The sequence below is a fragment of the Neltuma alba genome, unplaced genomic scaffold (genome assembly GCF_004799145.2).
Source record: "Neltuma alba isolate B1F8T4 unplaced genomic scaffold, ASM479914v2 tig00011128_pilon, whole genome shotgun sequence".
NCBI classification, from domain to species: Eukaryota; Viridiplantae; Streptophyta; class Magnoliopsida; order Fabales; family Fabaceae; genus Neltuma; species Neltuma alba.
In genome coordinates, this window is record NW_021635864.1 from 15,027 (window position 1) to 32,846 (window position 17,820).

Genomic DNA, 17,820 nt, shown 5'->3' on the forward strand with positions numbered 1-17,820 from the left:
ATCCAGGGGTCTTTTTCGTGTTTGCGGTACGCGCCAATGCAGATTATTGTCGGCTCCGTTCGTCTACTCTGAACGCTGCTCCAACATTGAGCAATGCCGGAGTTGGGGTTTCAGGACCGATCCTCGTCGAGGGCGGAACTCAGACCTCGCGATTGTAGCCCGGACTCTGTTATCTTTACTCTTGAATCTAACTTCAGTCTGTTCTCCTCTGCTTCTGCCAGTGTCGATCGCTGCTCCTTTGCATCTGACGCTAATGAGCATGACTCCCTCGCCTCTGAAATTTCCCTGGTACTTGGGACTTCGTTTCCTTCTCCCTTCCTCTGATATCACTGCCTTCTCTATTATATTCTTTTCCCGGTGACATGCACCCGTGGAAGTCGTACACTGGAACTACTTTCGTGTAATTTGGTCAATTTGTTTTCTTTGTTTCTTATAGAAGGTGCTCGACTTCAACTCTTTTTTCCCCTTGATCTGCTTTTTAAATAATTGAGCTAATAAGAACGCCCTTTTTTGGATTGATTCCGGACTTGTTAATAGTATTAATCCAATTCACGAGAGGATTACTTCTAAATGTTTGGGGATAGTAAGCTTCCATTTCACTGTACGAACTGTCGTGACACGAATAAATCATAATCTGAGCTCAGACATTTGAGGTTCTTCCACTTCCTAGTGTTAAAATCTGGGTCTCTTGCAGCAATTGAGAGTGCGGGATGGTGATTTTTCTCCCATCGAGAATTGGTGTGGTCCGGATCCAGATTCAGATCCAAACAAACATGCAGCAAACAAGAAGCATAGTCGCTTCGTGAGAGAGGAAGAAAAGGCAAAAGGTACTGTTAAATTGTTTTGTTTTTTCATGTTACAAAGATCCAAAATTCGTTAAGCCACCAGGCCTTCCCAACTGATATAAGCGATTCGCCAACGCTTCTCACTCCCTCTATGCACATACGTTTCACGCAGTTCAAAAAGAAGACAGCGATGCTGACGACGTTGAAGACGGTAATCAACTCTTGGAATTGGATTCTGCTAGAAACTCTTTCTCTCTGGCCCTTAAAGGTACCAAACTACCTTCCGTAGCAAAGCTTGGGACTGAGGCTCTTTGCTTTTTACTTTTTAAATCCCAGGAATCTAATATCCTACTTTGCTTCTGCATAACATAAAGAATGCCAAGATCGTAGATCAAGATCTGAAGCTTTATTGAAAAAGCCAGACCGGCGAAGGCCTGCTTCTTTAGATCTGAACAGTGCAATTGGATCTTCACCTCGACTGGGAACCATGAAGAAGAGTTCAGCATCAACTCGCAGGTCTAACAATTTCCCTAGTCCTGGAACACCGAATTATCGGCATGCTGGTGTAGTAATGCAGAAGGGCTGGAGCTCTGAGCGAGTTCCTTTGCATACCAGTGCTACCAGGAAGCAAGTCAGTGCGGCTCTGTTGCCTTTAAATAATGGAAGAACATTGCCATCAAAATGGGAAGATGCTGAGAGATGGATTTTCAGCCCTGTTTCAGGAGATGGTAGGGGGAGATGTTCCCTGCCACCACCCCAGAGGAGGCCAAAGTCAAAGAGTGGTCCGCTTGGTCCCCCTGGATATGCGTATCATTCGCTCTATTCATCGGCAGTGCCCATGCTAGAAGGTGGAAATGCTGGAAATTTCATGGCAGGTTCTCCAGTAACTGCCGGTGTTATCCGAGCCGATGGATTGACAATCCATTCTAGTGGTCATGATGGAGTACTTCCGACTCGAGCAGATCCTTGCATGGCCCGCTCTGCTAGTGTGCATGGATGCTCTGAGATGCAGAATCAGTCACTTTTGTCTTCCCAAGGCATTTCGTCCATCCTTGGACCTTATCTTACACTGAATTTTGACGTATTTGTGAAGTTATACCTAAAATTATCTTCATCGATACAAAATCAACGCTGGGAAGTCACTTATTTAAAGCACGGCCCTAAAGCGTTGACTTCCGATGCATTTGACACGAATTCTCATTACGTAGCTTTCAGTTAATCCTTTGTCTTCTGCGAACCATTCCGTATTTATCGCTGCTAGGTTGTGCGATTGATGCTAGCATCTTCTTTAGACTCTAATAATAGTTTGATATCTGAAACTAAGTGATAATGTAAACGACCGTATGCTTAGTTATGTCATCACAAATATAGATGGTGATATTCTTTACAAGTGCCTTGCTAACTATGCTGCAATGCATCTGATTTTGCTTTCTGGCTATGGTCTTAATATACAGAGGAAAAGTTCGATGGCTCTAATGATGCGGCCACCAATGTGTCTCGTGTCGTTTCGAGGAGGGACATGGCCACCCAGATGAGTCCAGAGGATAGTCCATGCTCCTCTCCCAGTATGAGGGCTTCTTTCTCTGTCTCCCCCACACCTGTGCTGCCCATCATAGATTTCCAGAGAGCCTCTTCTAATATGGATATCAGGGATGTGCAGATAGATGAACTTGTCACCATGACAAGGTGGTCCAACAAGCATAGAGCCCTATTCACTGGCAGAGGCTCGGAATATGTCGACAACTGGAAAAAGAAAGAAAGAAGTGCCCAGTCTTCAGCTTGGGATGTTTCTGAAACTGCAAAGGGTGCTTCAAAGTATGTCCACTTTGGTATTGTATAAATGCGGTTCAATCTTTTCAGGCATATGGATAATTAATTAAGGATCACTTCAGATTGACGCTACTCCAGTGTAGTTATTGGGTTGCACAACGATATTTTAAATAACTTGAATAGGTGCAATAGACTTTTGTGATAACCATTTGATGTTGATGAATGCTTCATGTTTTCTCTCTCTTTTTCGGCCTCTAAATGCTGGCTAATTTAACCGTCCAGGGTTAAGAGGGAGGAAGCTAGAATCACTGCTTGGGAGAACTTGCAGAAGGCAAAAGCTGAGGCAGCAATAAGGAAACTAGAGGTTTTTTCTTAATATTATTCTCTTTAATCCCCAGCTCTGCTGATTTTTCGTTGCAGCATTTCGGCAATCCCCCACCCCCCCGGTTGGGGGGGGGTTTCACAGGAGATCTAAACTTAGACGGAGCAACATGCTCACTACTATTTTCGTTATTTCAGATGAAGTTGGAGAAGAAAAGATCATCTTCTATGGATAGGATTATGAACAAGCTGAAATCGGCTCAGAAGAAAGCCCAGGAAATGAGAAGCTCAGTTTCCGACAACCAGGCCCATCAAGTTGGCAAAAATATCCACAGGGCTCTATCTTTCCGTAGACCAAGCCAGATGGGCTCTTTGAGTGGATGCTTCACCTGCCACGCCTTTTGATGCGTCATCCTCTACTGTTTATTCCATTGTACATGTGATGCTGGGTAAATTTCCATGTTCAACCTGATCCTAGCTTAGACAACACTCATTTTCATACCTTTGATACAATTGGTTTTAATTAATTTATTTATAGGTGTAAGCTGCTCAATCCGAGTTTTCTAAAAATTTGGAAAGTTTTGGTTTGTCAGTGTGCATCTGGAAAGTAAAATGATTTCATTGGCTGGTTGTATCCCACAGATACATGACATATTTTTTTCTTCCTGGAATCATCAAGAATCTTACAAAGCCCATAAACATTTTCTAGCAAGAGCTTCACCTAAACGTTCGATGGCCTTAAATGGCAAATTGTACTATTCATTATTATACCTCTGTACGCTGTTCTAACAGAAGATCTGATGCTTCTGTGACCAGGTTTCTGAAGAATTTAAAAGGATCATCTGCATCTGAAAGAATGTTGTGCTGAATAGAGCAGTCACTACTCTGACACTCACTTGGTGTTACTGCAGTTTTGAAGTTCATAACATCAGCACCTGATCTGGTATTCATCTCCGCTTTCCCAAGAAATCTATAATCTGCAGGTTGTCAAATCTAGACCATTGAATCAATTAATTTGTCATCTGAATTCATGACATCTGAGCAATCTAGATACTCTGTTGGATATATCAATATGTCTTGATCTTTTATGATGCACAGTTGAATATTTAGATTATTCACGTGTCATGATTTTAGTAGGTAGATGACGAATTATTTGATTCAAGGCTTGAATTTAGCGAACTTCAGCTGTGAGTGTCCTGAAGATCTAAATCCTCTCCGTGGAAAGCGCTAATGAAAGGCCAGGTTTCCTCATCCTTGAGAGTGACTAGTTAATAATATGTATTTACTCACGTCAATCTTTAGAAATAAGCTTCTTTTGTAAACTTCTCTGCCTCCAATCCTTGATGACTGTTCGTGGTCAAATGTAATCTAGCTACACTAGAAAATATTATGCACGCAGCTCTATTATTTATTCTTTCCTTCAATCTTGAGCCTGAATGCATCTTAATTGGAGATAACTGTTCATAAGGACCAAATGACAAGGGCAGTAGTTATTAGAGACGTCAAATTTGCGTAATTACCAGTGTTAGTGAGATTTTGCGGGTGTGCTAGAGATTTTAGGGATCATATCTATCTCGGACAACAACAACAAAAAAAGAAGGCTTCAAATGATTTTGGGTTCCTTAACAGACTTATAACAAAGAGAAATACTTTAATTTCGGATGAGTACGTGAGATGGGAATTCGAATCAGTAATGATAGTAGTTCTAGTGAAATATGATCTCCTTACATTACAAATTACAAACTAGATTTTATAACTGGAGGTATTAAAAAATACTACGGCTGAACACAAGTGATCAGAAAATAGGGAAAATGCAATGGACGATATGCAGGGTAGTTGGATTGAGTAATGATTGATAGTTGATGCTTCATTCTTCATGTTTATTGTTTAATGGTTGGTTGGAGGAGGCTTCTCAGGTCATAAACGGGCAAAGCCTGACCAAAGCTTTAATTTTAGGCAGCACATTTTTCACTTTGATCACTTTCCTTATTCTTACATTTCAAGCGTCGCTAGTGGACTACGGAGGTAGTGGCTCTGGCGTGATCTTCGACATAGTGACCAAAGCTTCTAGAACATTCATAATTTTTTTTATATATATACAATAGAACATTCATAATTATGATCATATTAATTATTTCAAAGCCTCTTAAATTGTCTTCGGTTTGGGCCTCTAAAACTACAAATTCAGTGCAACCAGCTGGTAAGACCCAAGGTATTAGGAATTAATTTATATTGTAAAATGAGGTCTTGTTTAATTTACAGGGAATATTATGTAATTCGCAAGAGGTCATGTGCAGAGTTTGAAATACTCGGATTAAAAAATTACACAAACGCTTTACATAATTTACAAAAAAATCTCAGTTTATAAAAGTATCACTTCATAATTTGTCTTCCAAGATTTATTGTACAAAGTTTGAAAGATCTGGATGCCCAAAAACAATTACAAAAGGTGTTTGTATAATCTTACTTTTACCAAAATTACGAAGTCTTCTCCTCTATTTATAAAGCTTATAATTTAGTTTAATTTTTTTCGTTGTTTGCAATGTTTGTTTAAAACCCTAAAATGTTTTTATATTAAATGAATTTTATACTGTAAAAATATAATTATTCATTTGCCCTTTGAAATTTGGTGATCTGCTTTCTCCCCCATTTTCTCGTTTAAACAAGTTTAAATAATTAAGTATAGTAATATTTAAATAAACCCTTATGGCTAACCGTCCTCGGCGTCGTTTTCGCATATATATAGCTGTGCACTGTGCTACCCGTAGCAAACTCATAATTCTAACAAGTTAGAGTGTATTTGGATTAACAGTGATAAAACTAACTTTTATCCTAAATGACTTTTGGAAACTTAAGTTAAAGTAAAAATCAGTTGATATAATTTGATTTATGTTTGGATTGATGTTTATAAAAAGTCAGTTAAAAAAACTAAAATTTATTTGGATAATTAATAAAAATTAAGTTTATATGTAAAATAACTGAAAAGGACATGAACTTTATTCAATTTTAATGTTTTATATTATATGATATTAATATGATAATTATTAAAAAATAATTAAAATTATAGTTGTAAAATAAAAATGTCTGTTAGTGAGAAAATTTTGAACATACTTAGAATATAATTAAATATATATAATTAATTTGAGAATATTAAGAAAGTTAAATAAATTATTTTGAAATATTTATGTTTATTTTTTTCCAAATTAATTTGCTTGACTTGTAAATTACTATGCAATCTAATAATATACATAAATATTTTAAAAAGATCATGTAACATAAAATATAATTAAGTAATTTATTTAACTTTCTTAATCTTTTCAAATTAGTCTGTTAAATCTTATATTAGAAGGCTAAAAGCATTCTCTCTCTGGCAAAAAAAATAAAAACATTTTATCATTCACTTGTGTGGACCACATTAGTTGTGGTGTAGAAGGCAAAAGTTTACTCTTTGGAGCGCTAGAAAAAAAGTCAGTTTATGGCATAAGTTCATTTTCATTCAACGGCAATCCAAACATCTGTAATTTTCAAATCTGTTCCTAACTTATGTTTCACATTTTCCAATGCGCGTTTACTCCTGGAATCCCCATACCAAACATGCTCTTAATAGGTAGTTTGTGCGATATCATGTATACTCGTATTTGGTCCATGATAGTGACGACTCATTGGGTCCCTCTGATGTGTGGTGGAATTGTGAAACATTGAAATTTACACATCTATAGCCAATTTGGTGTGGAACTTCGCCATTCATATCCAATCCGGTTTTATATTATTCAAAAGCAGAATAGTTTTATCAAACGATACAATATCTTATACAGTGTCAATCCGAATACTATGTAGAACTAGCCATTTATGAGGTCTTGTCCTATCAGATCTTATACCAGGTTTCATTGTATACGAGGTGCCTAACGGGTTGCCGATTCTTGTACTATACGAGTATATGTTAAGTCTTATCCTACGGATACCGCGTCCCAAATGGAGCGGAGAATGCAGATTTTAACACTACTCATCATGCAACATTACTCATCCTTGGCAGCCTGTGGATTCTGCAGTTTCGTTGATGCAGCTAGCGTACCCAATCGAGTAAGATTCACATAATCCTGAATAACGTGAGCTGATAATCCAGGAAATATCAACCCAATCAGCCTGAGTATTTTCATCAACCACGTTTCTCTGTAGTCCTCACCTTCAACGAACGGGATAATAAAACCTCTAACTAGCTCCCAAGCCGCATTTATGTTCTTGGGTATTGCCCACAACAAGGAGAAGTAGTTCTTGTTTGGCTCCTCCTCCAAAACCTGCATTTCAATATACAAAACCACAAAGCTCTCAATTCATAATCACAGCAAAGCCCAACACAGAAAAAGAACACAAACCAATTGATTCAGTTCATACCTGTCCTTGATAAAAGCTATTGAAGAAGACGCATGGACCAAAGTGCTTAAACAAGAGGGTTTTGTCATCGTAAGGGACCCTAGGCACGACGTCGTTGCCATAGACATACCTTACGTACTTCACATCGTACTTTTTCAACTTGTCCTTCATGAAGTCACCAAGCTGTTGGTCCCCAACTCTGGGCTGGCCAAACGTATAAACGCCTTCTAACTTATCCAGCAACCATGCCTCGTCGTGAAGTGTTAGAACAGTCGCAAAGAGAATGGCCAAAGCTCCTCCCAAACTGTGCCCTGTCACTATAAATTTTGCAGTCTCGTTTTTCTGCAGAATCTTTTTCAGATCTTTTCTTATTGTGTAGTATGCAAACTTCTTGTGTTCGGCCTCACTGGTTTCGTCTATCTCCTTGGGCCACCCACCATTCTTCTGGAGTCCCAAAGCCTTCATGAAGCCTCCATGGATTTTGCCCACTTTGGGAATCTCGTACCATGATATGTCCACATCTGTGATCCATTGGCCAGCATCAAATAGCCCAGTGCCCCGAAATGCAACTACGATCAAGTTGGGTTCAGACTTTGTGTCTTGGAACATGATTGCGCGGGTGGAGTCAGCTTGCTGGTATTCTGCACACCATTATTTTATTTTAGTTAAAGTGTAAAAAATTCCCCACTTGGATGTAAACTATATGCACCTTCCACCAACTGCAACAGCAGACAAAAAAATTGATAAACGAAACTCTCGGAAAAGTTAACAATTTGATTAAGTAACATTGTTTGTCTGCTACTTCATTGATAATAATCAATCATGTGCGGAACAAAATATTTTGGGGTATTAGAGAGTGACCAGGTGAAGTCTTTATCGATTCTCTAACATCATAGAACATTTACTTGGGAAAAAATCTATTTGTGAATGTCTCAAGTATAGGAAAGTATAAGTTCAAGGTTTAGAAAAAAAAAGGAAGAAAGAAAGAAAAGAAAGTATATTTAGATTTTTTTTGGGTGATAGAAATTATATTTAATTTGATCAAAATATATGTGGAAAGTATGCCTGCAGGTACCGTAATCTTGGGTATAATATTACTGCCAATAACAATGTTCCAAGAGGGAAATGACTCACCTTTAAAAACGAAGGGGCGGCCGAGAAAAAGTTGAGTAAAGAGTCAAATGGCCCACTTTTAGAGAAAAAGCAATTAATTAATAATATGGACACTTTAATTTCACCGATTTAATTTTGTTGTCATACAATAATAATATAACTATTTGTTTCAAAGAAAAGTAATAATTTATTTTGCATTACAGAATTTATGTAAAATATTATTTCTCCGATTTTAAATATAAAATCCACTTTATAATGTAAATTTTATATTATAAAATGAGTATTATATTTAGAAATAGAAGAAACGAAAGGACTAGTGGTGTTATTAACAAGTTTCCTGCGAGATTATTCTAGTTGGGTCAAATAAATACACTCAGGTAATTAAACGTAGGCGGGAATTATATGATGCCAATATATGAGTCAGCAGATCCTAAGAATTAACGCTCATTGCTAGCCAGCCTGAACTTTCCCTCTTCATTTGTTTTTTTTCCTTTTTCTTCAAAACGTGATTTAGGCTGTAAAAAGGAAAAGCGCATGCATATGGAATAAGAATCATCGTGATTTAAGTAACTCAGGTCGGCCCTTTTACTGTGATGCCGGCCAGGCTAGCTGCCACCTTGGAAAAGTAAAAATATATATTCTCAGAAAATCCAACTCAATCAAAGAGGTTATGTCTCGCCTATTAAGTGCTCACTAGATTCAGATCTATTTCGTGTCTTGAAAGAAAAAATTACTCAAGGTTTGCTTTATAATTACCGTTCCAGAAGTTGTAGAACCTCAAGGAATCCATCTGCAATAACAATCACAAAGAAAAATAAAATTAAAAAACAATACCCTGTTCGATCATTAGAGAAAGCAATAATGAAATACATGATGGGGTTTTTTTCCCTTGGCTAATATTATATAGCCCAGAGAGACAGTCATGATGAACAATAATGAGAGGAGGTAATGAAATGAACTTACATCCCAATAATCTGTGACAACAGTTTCAACGAGGTTTTGATTCTCGTAGGATAATTTAGAGGCCATCATAGACAGCAAGCCTTTGTACTTAGCATCCTCAGGTGTAATCCTCTTATCTAATTTCATTCGCGGGTCAAGGATTCCCGCCGCAGATTTGAATTTCGCCGATGATCTCTCCGGTAATCTTACCGCTCCTGCACATATCACACCACCAACATTAATCCACATCCACGCACATACATTGAGCCATGGAATAAGGAAGGTTTTTTAGTGAATAAATACTATATATATTTTGATCATGAGACGACGAACTAACCTCTGATAAAGTTGAACAAAAGCCTTATGAAGCCCCCATTGATCGAAACAAGGTTGAGCCATGTCTCTACCAGGGAGCCTGTTTTGGCAAGGGACCATTGGGAGGCGAGGAGGGCCATCTGAACCACGACGGAGGTGAAAAGGATCCATCGCCGTCGAAATTCTGTGTATTGGAGCTCTGCGGGGCAATCGATGAACTTTCTGTTTTCTAATTTAGAAGAAAAGAGGAGGCGAATGAGATCTATCACGCTCGCTTCTTCTGGCTTCAACAACAGGTAATCACCTTCAAAAGGTTGCTTGGAAGCCATAGGTGGCTTTAATCAATGAGGAATCTTATCTAACAAAAGATAATGATGGTGATGGAGATTTATATATATTAGGTGAGTTGTAGGGTCAACGTCTCAAATTTTGGACGAGGGTTTTCATTCGACCAAGTTTGTGTTGTCTATATGCAAGCTACCTAGTTAGGTCTTACCAGGTAAAACGTGAAATTTAATTTCCTTATCAACTGAACAAATCATCGTCAATTAAATAATGACTTGTATTATTCTCATATTTTCTTTCGCCAGCGGGGCCTATGCAACATAATAATAATACTGAACGATAATGTAATTATCAAGTTATAATTGCTTTAATGTTGAATTAATTTCTGTTACTTCTTTTATAATTAGTTACTACTATAAAACAATCATATAATTAAACAATGAGTTTCAGTTTATAATACTAAGCCCTAACTAGATTGAGAATAAGAGTTTTGTTATTAATAATTTATTAAGTTAAATGAATAGTGAAAGTTAAATTAGTAGTGATGGAACTAATCATCATTTAATACATATAATATACGATCATATATTTGCCAAAACACCTTTCTGGAATATTATCTTCTTCCAACTCATTCTTGTCCTTTCCTATTTTCGTCTCCTCATTTCTCTCCCCTATAGTTTTGCTTTTTTACCAGAAAAAAAAATATCACGATGAGGGCTTGTCATGATTATATCTTTCCGATAAGTTGATACGGACAATGGATTGTTGAGAATTCGCAAAAGTTTATTTCTACGCGTAGCGTGCAAAGGAATAATATTATTGCAAGCGATTGCATTATGCATATAATGAACGATTTTGAAATATTGGAAAAAAATTCTGTAATTGTGGAAGATGTTTATAATTTTTTATTTGTTACTCCCTTTGGTTCAAAATGTAAGATAAGCTTTATCTATTTTCATTTATTAAAAAATTGTTTAAAACAATAAATATGTAAGGCATGTAGTTTTTTCCCAAATATACCCGTATTAATGAAGTGAATAAATAAAAGATGTCATAAATAAATTAAAGAAGAAAGAGAATATATGTTAGAGGTAAAATTTAAAAAAAATAAATGATTAGATAAAAAGTGAAAGTTATCTTATAAAAAAATCAAGCCCCTCCAACAAAATTTATCTTATATTTTGAACCGCAGAGAGTACAGGATTAAAAGAACTCAATCCATTTTCATTATATGATTAATAATACTACATTCAGTCCTAATTATAAGACTCTATTTGTAGTACTATCTCTGATTCTAATTATAAGACCTCATTTGTAAACTATAAACAAAGTATTATAATTAGGAGCAGAGGTAGTATATAATGTACATGTAAATTAGAAGTTGAAGGAAATAATAATCCGGGCCAAGCTAGCGAAACGCGGGCACATAATTAATTATTAAGTAGAAAGTCAATGTTAATTTCTTCTAAGCGGTGTTTGGCTTGTATTCTATGCCTTAGATTCCTCCATATGCAAATGGCCTATTACAATTTTTAAAGTCGAACTTTGCTGGATTCTTGTCCCCTTTTGCAGTAGAGAAGCTTCTTTTTTCAAAAAAATAAAACCAAAATAACGAAAGCTGAGGATGGACCAGGTACATACGTTTATGCATACTCGATTTGAAAATCAATAATAAAAAGAGCGAAAGCAAGGGAGGGAACATGAGAGAGTAAAGGTTAATTATTCAGCATTGATCAGCCACTTGATTTGAAAGTCATATGTGGGATGCTTGAACGAAGGTGGCCGGGGAGCCTAAAATATTAAGGTTCAGATTGTATATCCCAATAATTAAATCTCGCGCTGATTGTCAGACTTGTTAAGACAGTTACATTTGATTAATGTTGGGTTATGTCAAATCATTGTTCCAATTCTAAGCCGCCACGCGTACGGAGTATATAATATAATAACCACTGTACCAATGAGAGAAAGTCTTGATCCGAATCTCATCTTTATCTGATCTGGCTGTTTTTTGTTACACGTATGTTTTTTTGTTAGGCGTGAGGAGCATTAACGTGCGTAGCTTTAATTAGGGTCAAAAACTAATCATCCCAATAACAAGAATTCAAACAAGCTAATAGAAGAGTGACCATAGACGTCACGCCCCAGTTTTCGTCGCTGAACAGACCACCGAAGAATGCATTAACTTCGAGGAAAATGTGTTTTAAGGGATTTCCAGGAATTTCTACTTCACTTGTATGGTCTGGACTCTTATAATTCGTAACTCTGCAATAACGTCATTTATCCCTAATTTCCAAATAAAAAAATATATGTGATTCGAGATGAGCAAGAATCAGAAAGATAAAGGGTTTAAGGTGGCCTCTTATTTATTTATTTATTGCAATCTTAAATCTTAAATTTTCGTAACTCCTAAAGTTGAGAAGTCGAGAATGAAAGGCTTAGTGTAAATAACACGTATGACTACAAAATTATTTCCCATGAGCCTATTAAAACAATCAGGTCATACTCGTACCCTTATCAACCAGATCAAGTTCTAACTGCGCAACGAGTTTTTAATTTCCCTGACTTTCATATGTAGATTTCTTCTGTGTTTCATACTCAGCTTCACGTAAATTCTAAACCTCGATTCCATGGAAAATGAGAAAAGAAAAATATTTTTTTAGCTGAATATATTATGTAATTGATGGACAAAATTTTAAGTTGAGCTGCTGTTCTTTCGAATTGAACGGATTTTCATGAAGTAAATGATTATTGACGCAGAGAAAGAAACAGATCTTCAGTATTGGCTAGGGTCGTTGCCAAATAGCCTAGCCCAGAATATAATTTATTCATTTTTTTAATTACGTAAAATCGAATTGCAATTAAAAGGAATTCATCATTGACATCACATATATAGTTGTTGGAATGCACTCACCATTATCTTTGTATAAATTAATAATCAGAACATTAATATTATTTTGCATTCTAAATGATTCAAGATAAAAACATAAATTTAAAAAATTAATAAGACAATATTGGAATTTCTCAATTTACATATAAACAATCTATACATGATTTACAGGCAATACTCATTTTAAATATATGCATCGAATCCAAATTGACACGCACAGATGGAGTTGAAGCCAAGTCATTTTTAACCCCTGTAATACTCATACATGTGCAAAACTAAATCTTTAATATTTCAGGCATGTCTGCACTATATGAAATTTAAATGTTATATTGCCTTGGAATGAAATTTGAAGAAAACTTTGAATAAAACAAAAAATGAAATTTGAAGAAAGAACAAATCCAATCCACCTAATTTAAGGCAGCCTTGTTCTTGCATCATTTCCCGGCTGATATACGAAAAAGAGGGTCACAATGAAACGACAGGTTCCGTTACCTTTGAAGAAATTAATTTTCGCTCTTCCTGTTACTGGCTGATGAGGTGAAAATAATAAAACAATAATTAAGGGGACGTAGTGTGTTGATTTAACATTCTTATTATCTTTAACAGTTTTGTCATCTCCGGGTAATTACGTTGCGTGAACCAGTCCTCTTTTTCATTCCTTGTTGGAATATTAGTGATCAAAATAGTAATCTGATTTAGTTTGTGGTGAATATAGAGTAGGAATAGGTCACATGATATAGGTTTTCGTTGAAGCAAAGCAATTGATACTTTATCTTCCTTGTCCTGACACTAACTTTCAGGGGAAAAAATAAAATGAGATGTGATTTATTATATCGCTGATTTAACAGTTTTATTATCTTTCAAAGATTGGGCGGTGGGGATTTGTGGAGATGGACATATAAATGTGAAGGAAATCAACATCACAAAATGATAATTTAGTGAGGATGTATATGGAGACGAAAGAGGTCGCAAGTGATAGGTTTCACTAGTGCAATTGACACAGTTTCTTTCTTATTATCTCGTTATACTTGTTAAGTTGAAAAAACATCCCCCGTGTGTTGATTAACAATGTTTTGTCTTGTGGAAAATAGATGTATGGAGACGAAAGACATGACATATGATAGGTTTTGCCGGTGCTGTAACATTCCATTTTTTGTTTTTTTATCTTATTGTAGGATTTAGGTTATATGGTTGAGATTAATTCATAATATTTAATATTAAAGTTTATTGAATAAATTGTAAATCATAATTTCTGTGATATACATATAAATTATATAAATAAAAAATAAATAAATAAAAATTATATTAAAAAATTATTATTTTTATAAAATATATATATAAAATAAAAAGACAAGGGGGTGGCACGTGGGCCACCCACTGCCAGTGGGAAGGAGGGGGGTAAGACCCTGTTGGGCCGTGGCCTTCTTTTAATTAAAAAAAAATTGCATTTCAAGTGGGGTCACGTGTACCCCCACTTTCAAATGCTTCCCCCCTCCCCTTTCTGCTTCGTGTCGTATTCCTCTGGTCCGTGTCCTCGCCTCTGCCGCGATAGGGAGTGAGTGTCAGAGGTAGTTTGAGTGTGTGAGAAAGGAAGGACTCTACTTGGATACATATAAGATATTTAGGTAAGCTATTTTCATCCTACTATTTTTATTTAGTTTTTTCTTTTTCATTTCTGTAAGTTTATGGCTGAAAATAAAGCCTATTAGGGCTTGTTAGATTTTTAATTCTTAAGGTTTCTAACTTATTTTGATGATATTAATGGAGCTTATGGGATTAGAATAGAAGCCTTATGACTTAGATTTTTAGTTGGATGATTGATTTGAGACAATATAAGTTAGGGTTTGGTTGGAAAATTATGATTTGTGTTAATGATGATATTAAATTCAAAATTTATCTCTTAGTTGAGTTCATTTAAGGTTATATTGAGGATCCAATGCTTAAACTTTGAGAATTGTTGTTGAAATAGTAATGTTGATGATTCTTAGAGAGACTTTAACTAGTGGACGTTGGGTGTTTGGAGGAAATTGAGGAGAATATTATAAGTTATTGATTCTAATGAATGGGAAATGATTAATGGAGGAAGGGAATAGGATTTTAATAATGATTGAAGGCATAGTTGACATATGGTTATTTTTCTAAGAGTTAGAGTAAGCACTTTTTGGAGGTTTTTAGATGATTTGAAGGGATTATTCTTATTAATAATGTGAATGAGAGAAATAGAGTTGGGAAGCACTAGAAATTGTCACTTGGAAGAATAGATGAATTATTATTTTTCCTAAAGATAATTTTTTTAAGGTAAGCCAATTATGGGGATTTAGTTAATAAACTATTCTAATGCTATATTAATTAGTCTTTTTATATTAATATATGTTTATCAATTTATTATTGTAGAGTGAGCTTGGTTTGGGCTCTTAGGTTTGAATCCTCCTACTTTTAGTTCTTGTGTCAAGAACTTGAGGTAACCACTTTCTAATTTACCTTATATGCTTGTTGATGTGATTATAAGCATGTGTTGATATTATAAATGTTATCATTATATGTTATAGTGGTTTGTGTATAAAAAGTGATATACATATATATCAAAATGTATGTTTTGATAAATTTATTAGTTAAGTGGGCATGAATTATCTTATGAATATCTTGTTGATGTTGAACAAATTTGACTATTGAATATGAGAATACGTTATGAGTATTGGATTGTGTGGAATTGGATGGTTGAGTTGTGCTGTATTGGGTTGTACTGAAATGAAATTGTGGGAGGTTGGATTATTTATACCACGTGGTATAGCCGCCACTTGGCGCCCAGTGGTTGGCATTAACATTTTTAGGACCCTCAGTATCACCCTTCCTTTGGTCGGGTCAAGGGTCAACCCAAGGGACATGACACCTTTCCATATTCCAAGGAAAGGGAAGCCATGATCCGATATGAGTTCTGTAACTTTTGGCCGAGTTACACCTCATTATTGGAGAGCTTGGTACAGTTTGTAAAAGAGACGAATCCTGTTATGCGTGAATAGCCCATGGATTCTGTCAGAGGTTACAAGGAGGTTATAAGGATGGTTGATGAAGTTCTATGCATGCAAGTTACTTTTTGAATTATTATATATTGTTTTCTGTAAAGATGTTTAACTTATATGTTATTTGAAATTGTACTTTGCCCGCTTAGCTATCTTGTAATCACTCCCTGGATACTTGTTCAATTGGAATTGTGGTTATTGGGTCAATTTGACTCACCCCGTGGTTATTTAACATTTTTCAGGCGAGGGTTCAGGTGTTGGTCCCAAGGGGAAGGTGTCTGAGGCTTGAGTTTTCCTTTCCACTCTGTATAGCCTCTGTTTTGGTATACATGATTTGACTGACGTATATTGCCAAACTTTAGGGCTTTTTTGTTATACTTAACATAGTCATAGCCTTTCCGCTGCATTCTAGACTTGTACTATTGGGCGGAGCCCTTTTTGGATATATGTGATTGTTATTTTGATTGCAATTGATAATGGGCAGTAGTTGTAACATCCAAAAATATATATATTTGGATTTTAGTTTATTAAAATGAGATTAATTAATTATCATTGAAGCTAATCTTAATTACAGGTAGACTACTAATTAATAAATAATAGTTAAATAATAATTAATATATATTTAAAATATATATATAAATATATATATATATATTTTAACAGTGGGTGGCACGTGGCCACCCACTGTTTGTTTTGGGGGAGGGGAGTTAAATCCCGGGTGGGCTGTGACCCACCTTTAAAAAAAAAACAAACAAACAAACTAAGGGTTTGAGTAAGGGGGGTCACGTGACCCATTACAATTGAATCACTCATTTCCTTCTTCCGCCTCCCATCCTGTAGCCTCTCCTTACTGCTTCGCGTTCGTGTTCCTCTGGTCAGCCATCCCGCCGCGTGAGAGAGTGAGAGGGAGAGGTTGAGGGTGTGAGCAAGGAGAGATTCTTTGGTCTCCTCTAAATTATTTAGGTAAGCTATTTTCTTCCTACTTTTTCTATTTATTTTTAAGTTTATGGCAGAAAATAAGATGTGTTAGGGCTTGATAGATTTTTAATGATTTGAGGCTTCTAACTTATTTTGATGATATTAATGGAGCTTATGGGGTTAGAATAGAAGCCTTATGACTTAGATTTTTAGTTGGATGGTTGATTTGAGGCAATGTAAATTAGGGATTGGTTGAAAAATTGTGATTTGTGTTAATGATGATATTAATTTCGAAATTTATCTCTTAGTTGAGTTCATTTGAGGTTATATTGAGGATTCAATGCTTGAACTTTGAGGATTGTTGTTGAAATAATAATGTTGATGATTCTTAGAGAGACTTTAACTAGTGGACGTTGGGTGTTTGGAGGAAATTGAGGAGAATATTATAAGTTATTGATTCTAATGAATGGGAAATGATTAATGGAAGAAGGGAATAGGATTTTAATAATGATTGAAGGCATAGTTGACATATGGTTATTTTTCTAAGAGTTAGAGTAAGCACTTTTTGGAGGTTTTTAGATGATTTGAAGGGATTATTCTTATTAATAATGTGAATGAGAGAAATAGAGTTGGGAAGCACTAGAAATTGTCACTTGGAAGAATAGATGAATTATTATTTTTCCTAAAGATAAATTTTTTAGGTAAGCCAATTATGGGGATTTAGATAATAAACTATTTTAATGCTATATTAATTAGTCTTTTTATATTAATATATGTTTATCAATTTATTATTGTAGAGTAAGCTTGGTTTGGGCTCTTGGCCATTGGGTCTTGAATCCTCCTACTTTTAGTTCTTGTGTCAAGAACTTGAGGTAACCACTTTCTAATTTACCTTGTATGCTTGTTGATGTGATTATAAGCACGAGTTGATATTATAAATGTTCTCAATATGTGTTATGGTGGTTTTTGTATGAAAAGTAATTTATATATCTATATCAAGATTTATGTTTTGATAAATTTATTAGTTAAGTGGGCATGAATTATTTCATCTTATGAATATCTTGTTGATGTTGAACAAATTTGATTATTGAAT

The 17,820-nt window shown here is 35.4% G+C and overlaps 2 protein-coding genes across 2 annotated transcripts; one reads left to right on the forward strand and one right to left on the reverse strand.

Moving 5' to 3' along the window:
• Positions 1–4,300, forward strand: LOC114761630 (uncharacterized). The gene is made up of 8 exons (XM_028951046.1): positions 1–288; positions 695–827; positions 958–1,053; positions 1,160–1,822; positions 2,240–2,600; positions 2,838–2,919; positions 3,075–3,325; positions 3,693–4,300. Exons 1-7 carry the CDS (start codon positions 94–96, stop codon positions 3,279–3,281), a joined length of 1,737 nt encoding a protein of 578 aa, XP_028806879.1. The 5' UTR covers positions 1–93; the 3' UTR covers positions 3,282–3,325; positions 3,693–4,300.
• A 2,283-nt stretch (positions 4,301–6,583) lies between these two features.
• Positions 6,584–9,946, reverse strand: LOC114761690 (uncharacterized). The gene is made up of 5 exons (XM_028951114.1): positions 9,640–9,946; positions 9,324–9,517; positions 9,117–9,150; positions 7,269–7,888; positions 6,584–7,171 (listed from the first exon to the last, which is right to left on the reverse strand). The coding sequence occupies exons 1-5, from the start codon at positions 9,944–9,946 to the stop codon at positions 6,893–6,895; spliced, it is 1,434 nt and encodes a 477-aa protein (XP_028806947.1). The 3' UTR covers positions 6,584–6,892.
• Positions 9,947–17,820: the final 7,874 nt, after the last annotated feature.

Excerpts from the sequence above, each read along its gene's own strand:
- LOC114761630 (XM_028951046.1), top strand. The coding sequence starts at position 94 with ATGCCGGAGTTGGGGTTTCAGGACCGATCCTCGTCGAGGGCGGAACTC. Across the intron at positions 289-694 it reads TCGCCTCTGAAATTTCCCTG|CAATTGAGAGTGCGGGATGG; the intron begins GTACTTGGGACT and ends GGTCTCTTGCAG. Across the intron at positions 2,920-3,074 it reads CAGCAATAAGGAAACTAGAG|ATGAAGTTGGAGAAGAAAAG; the intron begins GTTTTTTCTTAA and ends TCGTTATTTCAG.
- LOC114761690 (XM_028951114.1), bottom strand. The coding sequence starts at position 9,946 with ATGGCTTCCAAGCAACCTTTTGAAGGTGATTACCTGTTGTTGAAGCCA. Across the intron at positions 9,151-9,323 it reads TTGTCACAGATTATTGGGAT|ATGGATTCCTTGAGGTTCTA; the intron begins GTAAGTTCATTT and ends TTGTTATTGCAG. Across the intron at positions 7,889-9,116 it reads GTTCTACAACTTCTGGAACG|AATACCAGCAAGCTGACTCC; the intron begins GTAATTATAAAG and ends AATGGTGTGCAG.